This window comes from Lissotriton vulgaris, chromosome 7 (assembly GCF_964263255.1).
Source record: "Lissotriton vulgaris chromosome 7, aLisVul1.2, whole genome shotgun sequence".
Lineage (NCBI taxonomy): Eukaryota > Metazoa > Chordata > Amphibia > Caudata > Salamandridae > Lissotriton > Lissotriton vulgaris.
In genome coordinates, this window is record NC_141695.1 from 1741081518 (window position 1) to 1741101757 (window position 20240).

The 20240-nt window shown below is 43.8% G+C and overlaps 1 protein-coding gene across 1 annotated transcript in view; it reads right to left on the reverse strand.

The window, feature by feature from the left end:
• Window positions 1-20240, reverse strand: part of LOC147706543 (alpha-2-macroglobulin-like protein 1) — a 96613-nt gene that overhangs the window by 39399 nt on the left and 36974 nt on the right. The window contains exons 9-13 of the mRNA XM_086929629.1: window positions 15213-15294; window positions 12579-12735; window positions 10477-10551; window positions 7308-7470; window positions 4473-4687 (exon numbers count right to left, since the gene is read on the reverse strand). Of these exons, the coding sequence (XP_086785755.1) occupies window positions 4473-4687; window positions 7308-7470; window positions 10477-10551; window positions 12579-12735; window positions 15213-15294 (692 nt within the window). The remainder of the gene's footprint in view (window positions 1-4472; window positions 4688-7307; window positions 7471-10476; window positions 10552-12578; window positions 12736-15212; window positions 15295-20240) is intronic.

The following is a 20240-nucleotide window of genomic DNA, read 5'->3' on the forward strand; positions in this document are numbered from 1 at the left end:
TTATTTATTTTATTTTCCCTATTCCGTTGTTTGTCACTTCCAGTCCCACCCCCACCCCACCCTTGTCCTACCCCAGCGCGCTTACCTGCAGGGCAGCCACAGCTTAATACAATCTTTCGTGAGCTATATCTGTTATTAGATTGTCCCAAGTTTATTGATTTCAGTTGCCTTTGTATTAGCCTGCTGTTCCTCACATGTGGTGTTGTAAATTGTGTTATAGCCATACAACAGTCTTTGAACTTGTGTTTCTCTGATGTTGCTCTACGGTTTATATTGTCAATCAAACGTGGAAAAGTGAAAATTATGTAAATATTGACAGTAACCAACATAGAAGAATTGGCATTTGCTTAGACCGCTGTTAATTTAGTTTCAGTGATTGGGGACCAGATTTACTGAGGTTTTGAGTCAGTTTACTGTCACTTTTGTGGCGCAGCCCTGACGCATAATTACTTTGACATTTGCTTAGCAACACAAAGCCACTTTGTGGGGCTTTGCCGGGCTTAGCAAATGTAAAGTACTGCAAACCGAAACACATGTCCAGGGATGGCGAAGAGAGCGAAGATAGCAGAGAATCGAAAGAAGATGCATCGCAGAACACGAACTACATTTACCACAGTCCTTAGGGGCGATCCCGCTGGTGTGTGAGCAGTGTGCGACCCCACTCCAATTGTAATGTTAAATGCTCCCTCGAGCAGCGGGTTGACGAGCCTGGGACCCCGCACCTGCGCGCCTGGAGTGGTACTAAACCTGGTAATATTTGGCAGCCACCGGCAACCCCAGAAGATGGCCTAATCCCTGCTGATGAGGGGTAAATACCCCGAAACACATGTCCAGGGATGGCGAAGAGAGCAAAGATAGCAGAGAATCGAAAGAAGATGCATCGCAGAACACAAACTACATTTACCACAGTCCTTAGGGGCGATCCCGCTGGTGTGTGAGCAGTATGCGACCCCACTCCAATTGTAATGTTAAATGCTCCCTCCAGCAGCGGGCTGACGAGCCTGGGACCCCGCACCTGCGCGCCTGGAGTGGTACTAAACCTGGTAATATTTGGCAGCCACCGGCAACCCCAGAAGATGGCCTAATCCCTGCTGATGAGGGGTAAATACCCCGAAACACTTGTCCAGGGATGGCGAAGAGAGCGAAGATAGCAGAGAATCGAAAGAAGATGCATCGCAGAACACAAACTACATTTACCACAGTCCTTGGGGGCGATCCCGCTGGTGTGTGAGCAGTGTGCGACCCCACTCCAATTGTAATGTTAAATGCTCCCTCGAGCAGCGGGCTGACGAGCCTGGGACCCCGCACCTGCGCGCCTTGAGTGGTACTAAACCTGGTAATATTTGGCAGCCACCGGCAACCCCAGAAGATGGCCTAATCTCTGCTGATGAGGGGTAAATACCCCGAAACACGTGTCCAGGGATGGCGAAGAGAGCGAAGATAGCGGAGAATCGAAAGAAGATGCATCGCAGAACACGAACTACATTTACCACAGTCCTTAGGGGCGATCCCGCTGGTGTGTGAGCAGTGTGCGACCCCACTCCAAATGTAATGTTAAATGCTCCCTCGAGCAGCGGGCTGACAAGCCTGGGACCCCGCACCTGCGCGCCTGGAGTGGTACTAAACCTGGTAATATTTGGCAGCCACCGGCAACCCCAGAAGATGGCCTAATCCCTGCAGATGAGGGGTAAATACCCCAAAACACGTGTCCAGGGATGGCGAAGATAGCAGAGAATCGAAAGAAGATGCATCGCAGAACACAAACTACATTTACCACAGTCCTTAGGGGCGATCCCGCTGGTGTGTGAGCAGTGTGCGACCCCACTCCAATTGTAATGTTAAATGCTCCCTCGAGCAGCGGGCTGACGAGCCTGGGACCCCGCACCTGCGCACCTGGAATGGTACTAAACCTGGTAATATTTGGTAGCCACCAGCAACCCCAGAAGATGGCCAAATCCCTGCTGATGAGGGGTAAATACCCCGAAACACTTGTCCAGGGATGGCGAGGAGAGCGAAGATAGCAGAGAATGTAAAGAAGATGCATCGCAGAACACGAACTACATTTACCACAGTCCTCAGGGGCGATCCCGCTGGTGTGTGAGCAGTGTGCGACCCCACTCCAATTGTAATGTTAAATGCTCCCTCGAGCAGCGGGCTGACAAGCCCGGGACCCCGCACCTGCGCGCCTGGAGTGGTACTAAACCTGGTAATATTTGGCAGCCACCGGCAACCCCAGAAGATGGCCTAATCCCTGCTGATGAGGGGTAAATACCCCGAAACACTTGTCCAGGGATGGCGAGGAGAGCGAAGATAACAGAGAATGTAAAGAAGATGCATCGCAGAACACGAACTACATTTACCACAGTCCTCAGGGGCGATCCCGCTGGTGTGTGAGCAGTGTGCGACCCCACTCCAATTGTAATACTGCAAGGCAGTGGCTGATGTTACATTACGTTGGGTAGATATTTCAAAAGTGGAGAAAAGGCATTCCAGTGCTTCCAACCAGGTATTTTGACACAAACCTAGATATACATAGACCTTAAACCTGGGTTTGCACCAAAACAGTGTAACTAAGCGACAGATGTGTCACAAGGAGAAATGTATTTATTGCTCCTCTTTACTACCTCTCCATGTGGCTCACATGGAAAGAGAAACATGCCTCCCAGGATCGGTAATGAGCGGGAAGGTTTCCCTTCCTGCACAGAAACAATCTTTCCCCTAATTCTGGCACGGTGGCACCATGGTGCAAGGGTGCTGCAATGGCGCTAGGCAGAACTCAGTGCGCTAGAGGAGAGCAGAAATGCTCCATAAGGGCCTCATTTACGAAGCCCCTAGCAGCACTTTTGAGCCCCCGGCACATCACAAACCGGAGCGTCACTTTTGTGACGCTCCCGCGGCGCAATGTGCCGCAGCATGTTTACCAGGCCACGCAAAGCCACTTTGCGAGGTTTGTCATGGCCTTGTAAATATGTGCCCCTTTACGGCAGGACACAGTCTGAAAGGGGTGTTCCATGGGTGTTGCTGTGGGTGTTTCCAAGCAACACCCATGAACTCTGAAGCGTTCCCAGATCTACGAGGAAAGCATCTGATTCTAAAGCCGTGCCAGGTGTGGCGTGAGGGAGGCGCATCAAGGAGGAATATCCTTATATCTACTTGTTTATTTCCTCTTGCTATGTGTGCTGCATTTTGCTTTTTTGATTGTTTTGTGCAGGAAAGTGGTCCTTCCTGCACAAAAACAATCACCCCTACAACGTAGACACCTTCGCGCCACGGTGCAAGGGTGCCTGCGTTGGGGCATGGCTTGCCCATTGTGCGCCAGCTCAGAGGAAACGGACATGAATGTGCCGTATCTCATAGATGCGGCGCATTCCGGCCCTTTTCTTTTGACGCAGGGCAGCGCAGCAAGATTCCTTGCGGCGCTGCACCGAGCCACAACCTGGTAAATTAGTCCCTAACTTTGTAAATATAGATCACCTCTGCTCCCTTCCTTTCACGCAACACAACAAAGCAAGTTCCCTTGCCGCACCATATTGTGTGCAATTATAATAAATGTCTCCCTAAATGTTTAAAGGTAAATTACCAAAATAAAAATAAATATATCTAATACAGTTTCTTTAAGGAAGAAGGTTATACTCATTCTGAAAACTGGGTTTATAATTCTGTTAACCAACAATTCATGATTTTGTCTCTCATAGAAGCACAGATACACCATTTTACTAACACTGTTCACTGTACCTTCCATAGTAAAATAGTTTTTGTACAATTTATACAACATCAAATTGAGCAGAAAACAGTCCTCCCTGCACATTCTTCTTGTAATAAAGATTACACTATTATTCTGGGCATTCCAGCTGTGTTTTAAAACACGTTTTCTCACGCGCAGTTTTAGTTTAATCTGTGGAATAACCTTATTTTAACAGGAATTAGTCCCGTAAACAAACTGTGCAGTAGGCTTTTACATAATTATCTAATGGAGACATACTTTGAGGCTCAAACATCAGACATTAAAAAAAGTTATAAAATGTGGGAAATTCTTCTAAAATCAGAGTGCCCTAGAGAAGTAACAGTCGCTTCAGGAACCCTCTGTATTAAACATGACAATGTTATGAGTGAAAAACATGTTTTCATGATAAAAAGAAAGTATTCTGCAAACCATATATGCAGGACAATTAAATACATGTAATTTTGTATTCCTATTAAAGACAAAAGCAATTACCTCCAGTCCATCAACTAAGCACAATAACACATTCTGGGCAAAAGTATGATGTCTTTAGTGGTTAAATTTAGCAATCAAAAGGTGAAAGGTGACATGTATGAAGTGTCAGGGACTGTACATCTTTTCCAATGTGTAATGCTCTGAGTTAGGTTTAACCTAAAAACACATTTCGTTTTATTGTTCATATTTTTGACCCATGCTGGAGGTCTGAACGTTACAATGCAGAATCACTTGGTTCTATAAGCACGAGAGGTACCTGAGTGGAGGCGAAGCCTCCTTGGGCGTTCTGCTGCTTGGTGAGCCACTTCACAACAGGCACAGCTGTTTTCTTGTCTTGATCAGACACATTCTTTCCAGACAACATAGCCTTCAGGGCGTAAGCCGTCAATTCCACATCCACGGATACGGGCTTGGACCAGTAGCTTTCCTTCTCGGCCTTTTGTGGTCGTTCTGTCCAGTACATTTCACCATCTTTCAAAGAAAATTAAAGGTTTGAGCCAGCTTTGAGAAAATACATTTAATAATATTAAACATTTTCCTTAAAGTCCCTTTGGTTCTGGGTGTTTCATGAACATATAAAGAAACCTGGCCACCGACTCACCCATCCACCTTGGAAAGCATGAAATAGCAAAAAGCACACAATAGTTTTGCAGCAGTCTGAGAACAAGCACTTGCAATGCAATAGGCCTCGCATTTACGTGAGTTTAAGCTATTGCCATTGTAAATGACAGTCATTTTTTTAAAAAATCCAATACCAAAATAAAAGGCATATCCATTTACAATGCCAAAAGCTCAAACTTGCATAACTGCGAGACATATTGCATTGCAAATGCTTGTTCCATATTGTCTTGCCAGGGTCGGGACATTGACAAAAAAACACCTACCTTCCTAGACCCACCGCATCCTTCTTTAGGTCCAACATGTACCTTTTTTTAATGCAAAACCACCTTTTCAAGGTCCAATTTTAGTGATTTGTCTGTACTTACTCGGTGCTCTCATCTGCCCCCTTAAACTGTTCAAAGTGATTGGTAAGGTAAGGGGCGGCCCCTCCCTGAGCGCGGCTGTGTTTTATCCTTTGAGAAAAGGAGATGTGGTAAGTGTGCCCCTTTATCCGGGCTCTAGTTTCAAAGGGGAATCCACCAGCCAAGCGGCGTCATCGTTCCAAACCCAGACAGGCGGGAGGGAGGCACGCGCACGAGAGAGAGGCATAGTGGCCCTTATTTATGAGGCCTTGCGTCAGTTTTGCGCCGCCGGTGCGTCACTTTTTGTGACGCACCAGCGGCGTAAAAAATGCGCCTTGTTGCGCCATATTTAAAAAGTGACGCATCTAGGTAGATGCGTCACTTTTTAAACCCCTGCGCCACATTATACCTGCGTCAGGTATAATGTATGCAGAGGGGGCGTTCCCCGGCAAAAAGCCTCGTAATAGTGACGCAGTGAAATCTATGAGATTTCACTGCGTCACTTTTAGGACACTGTTGTGTCAAAATCTTGCACCTGCCTCACAGCAGGCGTAAGACTGACGCAAGCCCTTTCACATGGGGCTTTCCCCATGTGAAAGGACGCATTGCTGGAGTTGCGTCACTTTTGTGACACACTCCAGCAATGCGTCACTTTTGCGCTTACAGATACGTCAGAAATACTGACGTATCTGTAAGTCCTTGCGACATGATGCGTCATACATTAAATATGACGCATCATTGGTGTCGCAAGGAGTGCGCAGTCAAAAGTGACGCATCGCTGTTTACACGCAGCGATGCGTCACTTTTCATAAATGAGGGCCAGTGTGCGAGGAGCGAAAGTACAACATTTAGGGCCAGGGAGAAAGGGGTGGAGTTTGAGGGATGAAAAATACGGGTCGGAGGTAGGTGGGTACGAGGAGTGAGAAAGTGAGGGTGAAATGAGAAGAGGAAGATGTAGTAATGGGGAAGAAAGAAGATTGAAGTGGCGGTAGGGGAAGAGGGTTAGGGAGGCGGTAATAGTGAAAGAGAAAATAGCACACGGTGAGGGCCGGGTGTGGGGGTTAGGGAAATAGGGAAAGTTGCGGAAATCAAAGAGGTTACAGAGGGAAGTAGACATGAGGTGGTGGAAAGGAGATAGGGACGAAGGGAAAGAGGGAAGACGGATAGGGATTGGAGAGGGGGAAATCAGAGGGAGGAGAGAAATAAGGAAAGAAAAGTGGAAACATGGGAAGAGGGTGGGGAGGCGTAATTAGAAAGAGGGAAGGTGAGCGATGGGAGAAAGATACAAAGGAAGAGAAAGTGTTATAAAGGCGGGGAGATGGAAGAGAGCAAAATTAGAGAATTTAAATGAAAGCAGTGATGAAAATAGAAATGAAGGTAGTGAGAGGTTTGATCGTAGGGAGGAATGGAGAATGTGAAAAGACAGAGATGGACATGAAGCTAGAGAAGAACATTGGTTCGCCTAGAGTAAGGAGACAAAAACAAACAAGCACAAGCAAAAAGAAGACGGAGAAGGTGGAGCGAGTGAGTGGCCGGGACGTGTAGGCGAGGAGAGAGGCGCATGCGCACGCGCTTGGGAGAGAAGTACGCTCATTTTCAAGCACTGCAACCGTGCTTGTGGCACGCCCCTGCTCCCTCCCGCAAGGTGGATACTGCCACAAGCATGAGTGTGTGCTTGAAAATGTGCAGAGCGATGGCTAAAGGTCCTCCTATGAAGCGCATGTGCACTGCATAGGCGAGACCTAAAAAGGAACGACTACGGTCTATCCAAAGTACTTAAAATTTGCTTTCTAGCCTCCACTTGACCAACAACATATTTATTTCTATGGTGGCCAAACTTTGGAAAACAAAAAGTTTGATGAACAGCTGTATGAAAAATGGCAGCTGCCCACCACATTTTCAGTGCCTTCATCAGTGCAGCAACTCACGAGATCTTCACAGGGCCGGTGGACATCTATGTGGTGGAGATCTCTAAAAATGGACACCAGGAAATGACCTCATCAACCTGATGAACAGAGAGATGCCTGCCCACCTGCCATGTTTTGAATCAGGTCCCAAGTCCCCTCAACATTTCACTGCCAGCAGGCTAGAAGAAGATCCCCCCAAAGCAGGAAGTGAAAGTAACATACCTTTTTTAATAGCATGTTTCTGTAGGTCATTGAGTAGATGATTCCTTTTCTCAACATTTCCCTGCAGGGAGTAGACCACTGCCACCAGAGCTTTATTGTAGAGAGTTGAATTCATCACATCTTGGCTCTCCAGGAACTGCATGGCTTTGCCCATAACTGGATCCTGTAACAGGGCGAATAAAATGTATTTAGAAGTGATAAGGCTGATGTGAAATATTTGCTCACAAACAAGACATGAAGGGCCAGATGTAGGTAATTCCATTTTACCGACTCTAAAATACCGAATCATACCGATTCGGTATTTTAAATTCGGAAAATGGTATGTAGGTTAAAAATTACCGAATCGTTAAGATTCGGTAATTACTGAGTCGGTAACGGTAATTGCCATTCATTCCTATGGACCTGGAGTCCCAATGGAATGAATTTCAATTTCTGAATTGGTAAAAGGGGGAAAACACTGAAGGGTGGCAGGGTGTCACATTGACACCCTTGTTGCACCCCTCAATTGTGTATGAGTGCACATGCTGCAGACATACATGCCCTAAGGTCGTGTATGTCTGCAACATGGCACTGTTGGAAAAGCAAAAAAAATGCTTTTTCAGAGGTTTTCATTATTTACCACCAACTTGTAGTTGGTGGTAAATAACGAATCCTAAAAGGGGAAAAGCACTCATTTTAGTGCTCCCTGCATATCAGGATTCGGTAATTTACCGAATCGGTATTTAAGAATTCAGTAATTTACAGATTCCTTAAATTACCGATTCGGTAAATTACTGAATCCTTTGTTTTTTGGCCTCCTACATCTGGAAAGCCTAATACCGGTTAGTAACGGCCGAAATTCGGTAATTTCGGCCGTTATCGACCGGTATTAGGCTACCTACATCTGGCCCGAAGTGTTTAATTGTTCTTCTGCAACTAAAACTGGAATGCTCTATCTAAGTTGTGCCTAGGTGAGAAAATTTCAAATAGGGCCATATTTACTAACTTCTTTATGATTGGAAACAGTCCGAAACGCTGCATGTGACTGCAAAAACTAGTTTTACTATGTATTAAAGCTATTATAGGAATCCTTACATTTTTACCAACTCTTAAGATAGCTCCATTGTGAATCGCTGTTTGGAAGCGGCGTGTTGTAGGCGTTTATTCCAAATAGCGATCTGGTTTATGATGTATCAATGCTTTGAGACCAAAATCTGGTTGCAAAATATTGAAAAATTACTGACTCATGTGATGTATTAACCCCTTGGGCGTGACCGATGCTGCAAAATTCCACGCGTGCGCCAATTGGACGGCCCTTGGCCATCCGACGAGACAGGAGCACCGCGGCGTCGGACTGCCAGGGCCGTCCGACACATGCAAGGGGTTAACAAAAAAACGAAGAGATCCTCTGTGAATGTAAACAAAAAGTCTGGTAGGGAGTGAACCACTGCCAAATTTTAAACAAACATACCACAAAACCTTTCTTTTTAAACTTAACATTGTTTAAAAAAAAAGGAAAACGGCCTGCATTTTTTTAAAAGTTTCTTTTATTAAAAGGTAATCACAGACAGAGTGGTCTACTGATACAAGAGAACCACAATGGTGGCCACCATTCAGTGTGAGTCTCAACTTGTGACCTACCTCATTAATATTCATGAGGTAGGTCGGATTGTGATTCACTCCAAACTGGCATTTAGCAAACCCACCTGTTAGTATAGAGGTCAGCTTGTTACATTGTTTACTGGTTGCAAATATACCGGTGGCAAATTAGTGAGGGAAAGGATACATTAGGAAATATGAGAGGAATAAGTTATAAAATTGTTGGACCAACAGAAAGAGCAGCATATCTAGAGATAAAGACACTGTCGTCCAAGAAAGTGAGAGAGGAGTTGGTCTAACGACTAGGGCGGTCGACCTCAAATCTGGGGAACTGGGTTCAAGTCACGGCAACGATGCTAACATCCTGTGATTCTGGGCAAATTACTTAATCTCCCAGTGCGTAACAAAAATGAATGTGTCCTCATGTAACGTAACTGGTGCTCATGTAAAGCGCTCTGATACCTGATTCCTTCGGGTCAAGTTTGCGCCATGTAAAAAAAGAGCATAAGAAAAAAGTGAATAGAGAACTAGGAACTAGGAACAGGTTTAAGCATAAAGCCATATTAAGGAAGGAAGGAAGACATTGTAAAAAGTGGCAAGATCTTCCCACTCATGGAGCCATCAAAAGGTGCCAGAAAGCTAGGTACACATTACTGAAGTACAATAGACAAATCAAAAATCTTCCAGGAGTCATGGTGGCAAATGTAGTTCACCTACAGGGTATACAGAACTGGTGTGGAAGGAAGGGGATACAGTGTTTACAAACAATGCAGTCATCACATCGCAGTTCCTTTACAACGTGGTCGTTAGAACGACTGCATTGTTAGAACGCAATGCCTTTACAACTCAAGTTATTAGATTGACTTGCTGTAGGGGGTGCTCTGTCATAAGGAATAGTATAATTTACTTTTTCAACCCCTTCCCTACAGTTGCACAGGCTTGAGTTGAAATAGTAAATTATACTATTCCTTATGACAGAGCACCCCCTACAGCAAGTTGATCTAATCAATTGCATTGTAAAGGTATCCCGTTCTAACAACGCGGTTATTGAAACAACAGCATTGTAAAGGAACGCGATGTGAAAGCATGCATAATAACATGCTATATTCATGTGAACTAGGAAGCAAAAGGAGATGCGACTATAAAGTGAGCCAGAAAAAGTCTGCCTGTCTCTAATTAGTAAGAAAAAAGGTAAGAGGATTGTTTGGCGAGTTCACTGTGGCTGGTTATGTAAAGAAGGGAGCAGGTCTGAATTAGCCACATGGAAGCCAACCCTGATGAAGTAAAAACCTGAGATCAAAGGCAGAGAGGGAAGCCTGAGGTCAGGACCCCGGTGGTCATTTGTTTTTATCACCTCTTCATACAAAATTCTGTGAAATCTAGTTGAATATGGGGCAGTGGCTATTTGCTTTTAACCCAGGACAATACGTAAACTGCGTGAATGGACCTACATCTCTAAATTGCACTACACAATCTGGAAAGGTCATTGTCCAGCCCGTGACAACATGGTAGCAAGTAGTATGGTGTATAAGTAGAAAAAACAGTAGGTCAGCGGCCACAGGAGAACAGAGGTCCCGCAAGTCATACTTACACTTTCAGGCATCCCTGTTTCCAGAAGTGCTATCATAACGTAAACTGAGAGGCCGATTTCATCATCCACACCGCCCTGTGAAGAGGAAAGAAAGAGAGGTTGAGATCTTGTAGAGAGGAGGAGCAAATTCACTGACAAGGATTATTTATGCTAATTGGTCCCATGGGTTTCCTCACAGTCAAGTGAACTCCACCCATCCAAATATGTATCAAGTCTCTATTTCTCTATAACTAACAACCCTTGACTCCTGGAGTCTATTCGGCACCAACAAGGTAGAAGAGCAAGGTATACACGACCGGAGAAGTCCAACAACAAGCCAGGGCCAGACTGGCCGTTCTGTCGCTGTTGTATTTCCCTGGTAGACTGCAGACTAGGGGGCTGATTTCACAGCTGGATGGGGTGTTATGCCACAACCATGCAGGCCCCCAAAGACATCTGCTAGTAGAGCACTCCTGCAGAGTGGGGCCGGATTGAACATTTTTGCTAGAGACATTAATGGTTGTTTACAGTATGCATCAGACACATGATTCATAGCAAACTCAAACTGTTTTTGCAAACTCGATGCAGACAGTGGGCTATATGACAATTACAAAAGGCTATATTTTGGCATAGAGGCTGTTCAGATGATCCACTGCTACCCACAAAACACAAGTCAATAACCCCTCCTTCAATCAATAAACCAAAACATTTTTCTGAAAAACACTGCAGCCAATCAGAAGTGGCATCAAACCAGATGCTATCACTCGATCACGTTCAGGGCATAAGCCCCCTAAACGTAAAGGCTTGAGCAGAAAAATTCTGCAAGCTTTCAGAAGTAAATTCAACTTCACCTGCTGAGTCTTAAAGAGATACACTATGTTTACCATCATTCTGCAGCCTTTACATGGAGGCCCTTATTCACCTTTAAAACATCAACATTCACTAACATGGTAATGGCACACTACTCTGCTTGAAAGCTTCTTGTGCTTCAGAGATTCAAAACTTCAAACAATGCCTGCACCTCACCCAGACTTGGATGTCCTGCACCTACCTCAAAATCCAGCCCATCAAAACAACTAATTCCCTTCTAATAATCAGGAACAACAAGCAACAACTAGTCTAAACCTGGCTTAGTGACAGGAAGCTGCTCAGATTTTAAACCAATCTTTCACCCAACACCAAGTCACTTAGAATCATCGAAGACACCGACTTCCCTCTCAAGGAACACATTGCTTTGAAAATGAATGCAACCTTTCCCAGTTCTCTCGACAAGCGAATGTGTTTTTTTCCATTACGAGACTCCAGCACTGCCATTTAAGACCTTATACACTTGCATGTGCATGGTGGCTGCACCCTGTTCCACAGAATCTTCTTAAGCATCTAAGCATCTAAGATGACCCCTTAAGGTCATCTTAGATGCTTCAGCATGCTCATCTAGGACCTGAAGACACATGAACACATAACCTCCATCAAGATGGTGGGCCACTGGCTGCCCCTGCTGGCCAACACTATTTTCACAACCATCTTCATCTTCAAGAAATGACAACTGGCACCCTGCCCGTCTATCCACCAAGTGCACCATCTCTGGTGGCGCTTAGGAAAGAGCTGAAGGGATACCTCTGTGAAGATAACTACATAGCAATGCAGTAACCGCCCATTCACGCTTTCAGAAACCAGGTATCCTACAACCAGTCAATAAATGTATATCTGCATTTGACCCTGTATAGTGCTCAGCAGCATTTCAGCAGTTTTGCGCTAGAGACATAAATATGCAAAAATACAGGACATAAGAATTTAGGTTGTGCCATGACTATTCCATTTGTGAGCCAAGCTCTCCTTTCCTTAACATCCTCCATGTCCTTCAATGTGTGTGGACTTTGCATGACTTAAAACTTGCTCAAGATTTAGAAAAGAGTGGGTCTTATGGTCTCCCTCTATGAGGCTTTTTTAGCACTGAATGAGGAGGAGGATGCTATAACGTCAGTAAATTTAGCAGTAGTACTGATAAGCGAGCAGTGGATTTAACCTGAATGAAGAAGAAAAAGACCACTTTCTGGAGTAAAGATTCATGACTCGCTGTCTATAAAACCTTAGGGGCTAAACAAGGAGTCCGAGTTTCTTACCTTTAGCGCTTGGTGCAGGAGTTTGCCCTCATTGCTGAAGCTGCCAGTGGGCTTCTGGATTTTCTTCAGCCACCTTACACCTTCATTGATATGCCTCTCGTCAATGGGGATGTGAGCCTTGGCTGCATGAAAGCACTTAACAACGAAGGCCGTGAGCCTGTGGAGGAAAACAATGAGAAGAGGGATGAGATGAGGGCAAAAGGAATGACAGAGAGGGACACTGTTGAGAGACGGAGATGAGAGAGACGTGAGAGAGACAAAGATGAAGTAAGGGAAGAGGGTGAGGGAATGAAAACCGAGGGATGAGAGTGAATGACGGTAAGCAGGGAGAGTACAGAGTTTGTATTATTAGGGTCTTCCTAGTGGCTGCAAGGGCCTCATGGATGTAGGTGATCCCAAGAGATATTTACTACCTAATTCGTATAAAAATCAATTTTCCATCATTGTATTTTGTTTATTGCCACACCAGTGCAATTTTTATATGAAGCAAGAGCCCAGTTTCATAAATATAACTACACTGATTGACTTAATAAAGACAAATATTTTCAAGGTGCAAAGACAATTGTGCTAGCTCAGTCGTTCTGCTTCCTCAGCAGACAATATGAATATTGATATTAGGAAAGCTGCAAAGCCACAGCACTGTTGTAATAAGTGCAAGACATTTTGTCATTGAAGGGTAGGTCACAGCAATTATGCCCCTGCATTCTACCCAGATATTATAATGCAAGAATGAGGAATTTCATCTCAAGAGAATATTGCTTCACTGTGGGCCTGGGTAGTCACAAAGAGAAGACTATATGCGCACTAAGGCTGCATGCGCCCTCTATAGGAGGGGGGGGGGGTGGGGGGAGAGTACAAAGCTCAACGCTGGAACGGTTGCCTTGCAACTACTTACTTTATGTAGATGAATGAAGGATTACCAGTCCAGCAATCCATTTCTTCAAGACTTACTATTATTGTCTTGGGACATTTTTAGATGATGTTTGATCCGTTAAAAGCTTTTGACACCATGTCCTACTTGAAACTCTCACCTTAGGAGCTACACATGGCTGTATAATTGTCCATATCATGTTTAGCTTGCACATGGATCCTTAGGAAGTACTAGTCAGTTAATAAGCCATTACTATCTTCCAATACGCTCACTAGACCCATTACATTGGCTAACAACATGGTTACACCCTTGCCTCTAAGTACTTCAAACGTGGATAGCAGAAGTGTATCTAAAGCTCTACCCACCAGTTTGTTAAGACTAACAGAAAAAGGTATGTCCGGGAAAATCAAGGTAGGAATCTCAATGGCACAGAATATCGTGGGCACAATACTGAAGTTCAAAAGGTAAGATTAGATTTTCTATACCTAGCTCCACATATATGTACCTTTACCTTGAAGGTGCATAGAAGTGGAGTTAAGAAAGTTAATCTATACTTTCTCTATATGTACTTACCTTTCAATATCTTGTCCCACAATATTCTCTCCATGATATCAATGTATTACGATATTCCTAGGTTCGACATTCCATAGTACAATCGTGGAGTGACAATGATGCTGTCTTATGAAAGAGCCACTCATGTTTATGAATATACATGGCCCGCTGGTACAGTTGTATATAACATTGCAAGCAAAATGAAGAGAATTCAAGTACACGAATGTGGTTATTCGAAACGAAATAGAAAGGCGGCTCAGCAGGCTTTCGTAGCATCACAGGAAGGAGCAATCTGGCTCCTCCTCCTAAATTTTATTGTTCTGAGACGAATTCGGAAGGGTAGGAGCAGCCGCAGGTACTGGTCATCTAACGCCTTTTCTGGATGTTTTATTAAAACACCTTCCTGAGCTCCGGGGGGCTCTGCCCGCCCAGACCCCCTCTTCTGGGGCCCCCTACCTACGCTCCCTGCCCAGGGCCAGCATGAACCTAGAGCCGCCCCTGTCATAACTCTGCAATCAAGTCCTAATTTCTCCTATGAACTTCTGGACCACTGTCCAGGACCTCATCTTATCACACAGAGAAGAAGGCAACACTCTGCTCACTGGGGTTCCAGTCTCCTTAATGAAGATAATTAAAGCTGTTCTCAAAGCTGTATTAGCTAAATAAACAACGAAAATGGTATTGGCTCCATGTAACAACTATAACCTCCTTGAGTGTCTGTTGTGTGACCTATGGGGCACTTCAGTAAAGCTGACAACCCTGCTTCTAAACTCAACGTTTCTGGAGGTGCCGCCACTCTCAGAAACACTTCTGTGGTCAGTCTGGCAGTCCAAAAGAGTCCCAAAGGATGCACACACCAAAGAAACTTCTCTGCACATGAGAAGAGACTCTGGGACAACCTTCCTTTAACAACATATCTGTTCCCCCAATGCAAGAATAGTCGCAAAATACACTTTTTCACAATCTTTCTACAGTCCTAGACTGTATCTCTTCCCTCTCTACACCACAACCCCACTGCGGCCCACTGTTTCTGATCCTTTCTCTATTTGTGCAAATCAATCTTCTCAGCCCTAATTCTAAAGGTACTGCCCATCCTCACTTGCTGGATACATATTTGGTTACCACATATATCATTGTGCTCACGTTTGGGGCTAGGTTTGTTGATTGCCCCCCCACCCCTAATAAAATAAACAAATCAATGTATAACTTACCATGTATTCCCTGATGCGTCGCTGCTACCGAAGGCGCTGTAGGAGCCATCAGGATGCTTGTAGTTGAGCTCACGTTGATAACCTGAGGGCACAAAGACAAGGGTCAGGCTGTCATTTCTAGTGAATGAAGGACATGTGCACAGACCTGGTCCTGTCACGTTATTGAAGTACATGTTTTGGTGAAAGGAGATGTGTAATGCTAGTGATCTCCAGCCAATATTCTTTGAGTAATCTCACATTCATTTTGCGATTTGCAAGAGGCATTGAGAGGTATCTTTCAAGGCCTTGTGAAAGCAGGGGATACAGGAGTAGGTTTGTGCTCCCACTGGCACACTGGAAGAGGCTGCACAGGCAGCCCATGGAGAAAGGACAGAAAGCTGGATTTCTAGAATGCATTCTTGTGCTCATGCGGCAGCGTTTTCGAAGAGGAGACCTTGGGCCATTTTATCAAGAAACTGCGATAAACATCGCAGAGCGCGCCTAGCGCGAATAATTTTATCACCGGCTGTCGCTGGAATATATCGCCACGCTAACGCTGTATTAGCAACAAATAGTGCTATGGCGTTAAATATTCCAGCAATCGCGTGGAAAACGGCCAGACATTGCTGAAAAACCAGTGAACATTCTGGCAATACGGCGAAATGCTTGCTGATACGTCCATGTGGCCGTAACCCCATAATCCACCTCCCCTTACATGCATGCTTAAGTGAGGATTTTAGCTGGTGTAACTTTCAGGCGATATTCGCGGTTAGCGCAAGTTATTGTTTCGCTCTGCGGGACATGGTAATAGGGGAATGTGAGTTACCAACTGTTTTCAGTCACTTTGATTTTGGGAAAGCCCACTTAGCATGTCATTAGCGATGTTTAACGCTGACATGCAAAGCAGCACGGATACGGGCGCGATCGGCAGTAAGTTGTTGCTAACAGCTGTTAGCAACAGCTTGTTGATTGGGCGATAGAAATAACGCCGCTTTAGGGGCAGAAAGTGCAGCTAAAGCGGCGTATTTGCCCCTACTAATATGCCCCCCTTGTATTTGATCCATGCGATGGATTGGTGGTGAAATCTCCTATAGAAAAATCAACACATCCAAAGCCTGTTCACAAACTGCTTTTTTTAGTACACTTGGCAGTACTATAGTAGTAAAGTACTACAAAAAGCAATTCATATACCTGCATGCAGTGGTCTCCGCCTCTCCTATCTTTTCATGTACGGAGATCTCAGCCCCTACTGTAGAGATCTCCACCCATGGAAGTGTACGTTTTACTAGTACATGTGAGAGGGAAAGCGGGTAATTTATGAAATATGGGGAATACTTATGATTAAAGGGGTGAGTTTGAGGTAGGAATAAGGTTGGGTTTGGGAGGGACTTGCGCCAAACCGCAGAAGAGTAAGCCCATTGCTATTCACAAACTGCCCTCCTACAGTTAGTACAACCAAAAAGGGCCTAAATAGTTGCAATTGTACTCCAGCTCAGAGCTGGAGTTAGTGCAACACCGCCCATGACTAACAACTGGTACTGCAACACACTCCTACAGATAATATTAAAGGCCTATCATTTAATGAGACTTAATTCGAAAATAAATTCATTAAATATGCAAAATATAAATACATTTTATTTAATGTCAAAAAGTCTATACAAATAACTATTATTTAGTTGTAATACATGTAACAAACCTTCTTAATTTAAAAATTAAAGTAACTATTATTTATTAATAATTCATTAAATTCCTTTTAATACATTCCGCACATTGGTTTTTAATAATGTTTCATACATAATTAAAACTATAATTATTTTAAATAGGTGGGATTTTTTTAAAGTTATACTTCAAAGAATAATTTTATTTAAATATATTATATTCAAAATAATTATAGCTTTATTTTAATATCAATTTATTAGTGCTGTGACAATTTTCTTGTATTGTTCTATATTTAAAATACGTTACTAAAATGAATTGCCATTAATATTTAACATGAAAATATTTGTTCTAATGTTTTTAAACATTTAATATACTTTTTAAGATCTTTCTATACTTTATCACAGCACATTCTTTACCTCACATGTGAAAAGTTACAAGTAGTAACATCACTCTTACAAATTAGGCTGAACGCCAATGATATCAGGGGGTGGGCACATCTAAGTCTACACTTTGTTGTAAATTCACACTTGCAATTGGTGACCAGCCAAAAGAACTAATTTTACTGCAAATTGTAAGAGTAAACTTACATGTGTAGATCTACTTATGTGTGTGTTCTCCTTTGTGTATAGCCCATATCTGAATTTCTAGGCCTCTGTCAATGGACTTTGGGTGCTGCCCTTGGCAGACACATCTAAAACAGATTTGAAAATACCTGTAAGAGATTGTTTATGGGGCCCACACATGTCACTATAGAGACATTTGTACCGCTAGCCTATTGTCCTACTTGCTTCAAAGTCCATGGAATCTCCTGCTGTTAGGCTACAGCCAGAGATGACGTTTGTCCAGCTCCGAGTAGGTTACAATGGTAGATGAATGAGTGCATGTGGCAGATTTGGATCCTCGGGGCATATTATCAACAAATAGCGATATTTATCGCTAAGTAGGGTTAGTGGCAATATTTTTATCAACGCGCATCACAGGATTTCATCGCTGAGATAATGTGCTATTAGCAACGTTTATCTCAAAAGTGATAAAATTCCCGGCGATAGCGGAAAAATCTATGAATATCGCTGAGAATGCAGCGATATTCACACTTTATCGCTAACAGGGTCTTAGGCATTATATACACCTCCCATTGGATATAATGGCTAAGAACTGGTCTGAGCAGGTGTTAGTTTTTGGAGATATTCACGCTTAGCGCAAATATTTCCATCGCTACGCCTGTGTTGGTAATAGGTGATAGCGATGTTAGCGACTGCTTTCAGTCGCTAACTGGTTGGGTACGCCTACTTTGCATGTCATTAGTGATGAATATTGCTGACTTGCAAAGCGGGCCCCAAACCGCTCGCTATCGCCTACAAGCTGTCGCTAACTGCTGTTAACGACAGCGTGCTAATAGGGCGATAAAATATTTGCCGCTTAGCGGCCAAAAACGGCAGCTAAAGCGGCGAAAATTGCCTATCGCCCCCCTTGATAATATGCCCCCCATTCCTTATGTCTGCCTAGAGAGAGGCCATGGACTCCAGAAGAAAAGCTACTCCGATGAGTAATTTGCTGCTCCTCTTCTTTCTGTACACTGGAGTGATTATACCAAAGCATCCACGTCTAAGGGGGAGGTGGAAAAAACACAATTCTGAAGAAAGTAGCCAATACCCACTGACGACAGTGCAAATGGTCACACAAACCACCTGTAGTAATTAGTCCAAGGAAGCAGAGAGAAGTTGGAAGTAGTTTATTCTGAGAAGACAGCTTAACAACCACCTCCAGCATAACACCAGTAGTAACTGACCAGCTAGTACAGATAGAATGTTAAGCCAGGAATGTACAATAACAATTCTGAGAAGGAATGGTGCAGTAACATAGGATGACATAGGATACTACACACCTTCCCCCCTAAAAAAAAAATAAAAAAAACAAAAAGAAAAATTCAACATAAGTAATCATGTAGTTTTACAGGTAATTGCTTGACGCGAGAACTTTTCCTTTGCACTGTGAAAGGAACAACACTGTGTTTGGGAGAAGAACTTAGAGAATCAGGAACATTTTCCAGAACATTGGAATTATTGACAACACAATCATCAGAGGACGGGGAGGATTGAGGAGGAGAAACATATGCAGGAACATTGGGAACCGGACTCTCCGGTGCAAAGGTGTCAACCATGGCAGAATAAGAGGTGTCATCTTCAACAGTGGAATGACTAGGTACTGAGATAGGAGGACACAGACTGTTATCTTCCGAGCTGGGGTTCTTGCATAGAGACACTCTCCTGAAATTCCATACCTTCCCCCCTTCGACACGAATAGCTTTTGAGAAAATTTCAATCACCCTACAAGGATCAGACCATTTGTTCCATTTGTTCCCAACAGACCTACCCAACTTGACTCGCACAAAATCCCCAACTTTGATTTTGGTACTTTGGCTATTTAAAGACAAAAAACTGTTTTTCATCTTCTCTTGATATTTCAAAACCCTGTCTTTGACTTCATTACAATCAAAAGAAGATTCAAATGGTAGTTTGGATTTTAACCACCAAGGGAGCAGCTTGGAACCAGGTTTCCTACCCCTGAGCATTTCAAAAGGTGATAGGCCTGTGACGGAATTAGGAGAGGTACGGTAAGACAAAAGCATAGCACGTAAGGATTTCTTCCAATCAAGGTTACTCTTAATGGCCAATTGGATAGATTCCTTGACAACCTTATTAAAGCGTTCTGTTTGACCATTGGCCTGAGGGTTATAATTGGACACCCTCTTATGCACAATTCCACACCTAACAAGAAAAGATTCAAATTCCCTACTCACAAATTGTGGCCCATTGTCAGACACAATTTCGGCTGGTATTCCTTCCTTGCAAAAAACTTCGTCCAGAAACTGAATAACCTGTGTAGAACCAACCTTATCCACAACTTTAAGTTCAGGCCACTTAGAAAAATAGTCGATGAGCACTAAAGCAAAGACCTCCTTGTTGGGAGACAAAGATAAGGGACCAATAATGTCAATGCCTAATTTTTTCCAAGGACAAGCTACAAATTCAATAGGAGAAACACTCGTAGACAAAGGTTTGACAGTCTTGTCACTTTTAGCACACGGGGAGCAGGAACTAACCCACTTATCCACCATCCTGTCAACCCCGGGCCACCAGTAGAATTCACGGATACGCCTCTTGGTGCTGGACATGCCCATGTGGCCTTCATGTGCCATAGAAACAATTCTTTCTCTCAAAGTAAGGGGGGGAATGATTTTGTCACCTCTGATTAGAAAACCTTGGTCAAACATAAGTTCGTCCTGAATTTTAAAAAATGAGAGAATGTCACCAGAAAGATACCTCTCTTGAGGCCAACCATGTTGCAAATGATCCACTACACTAGATAGACAAGTATCCTTGGTCATGG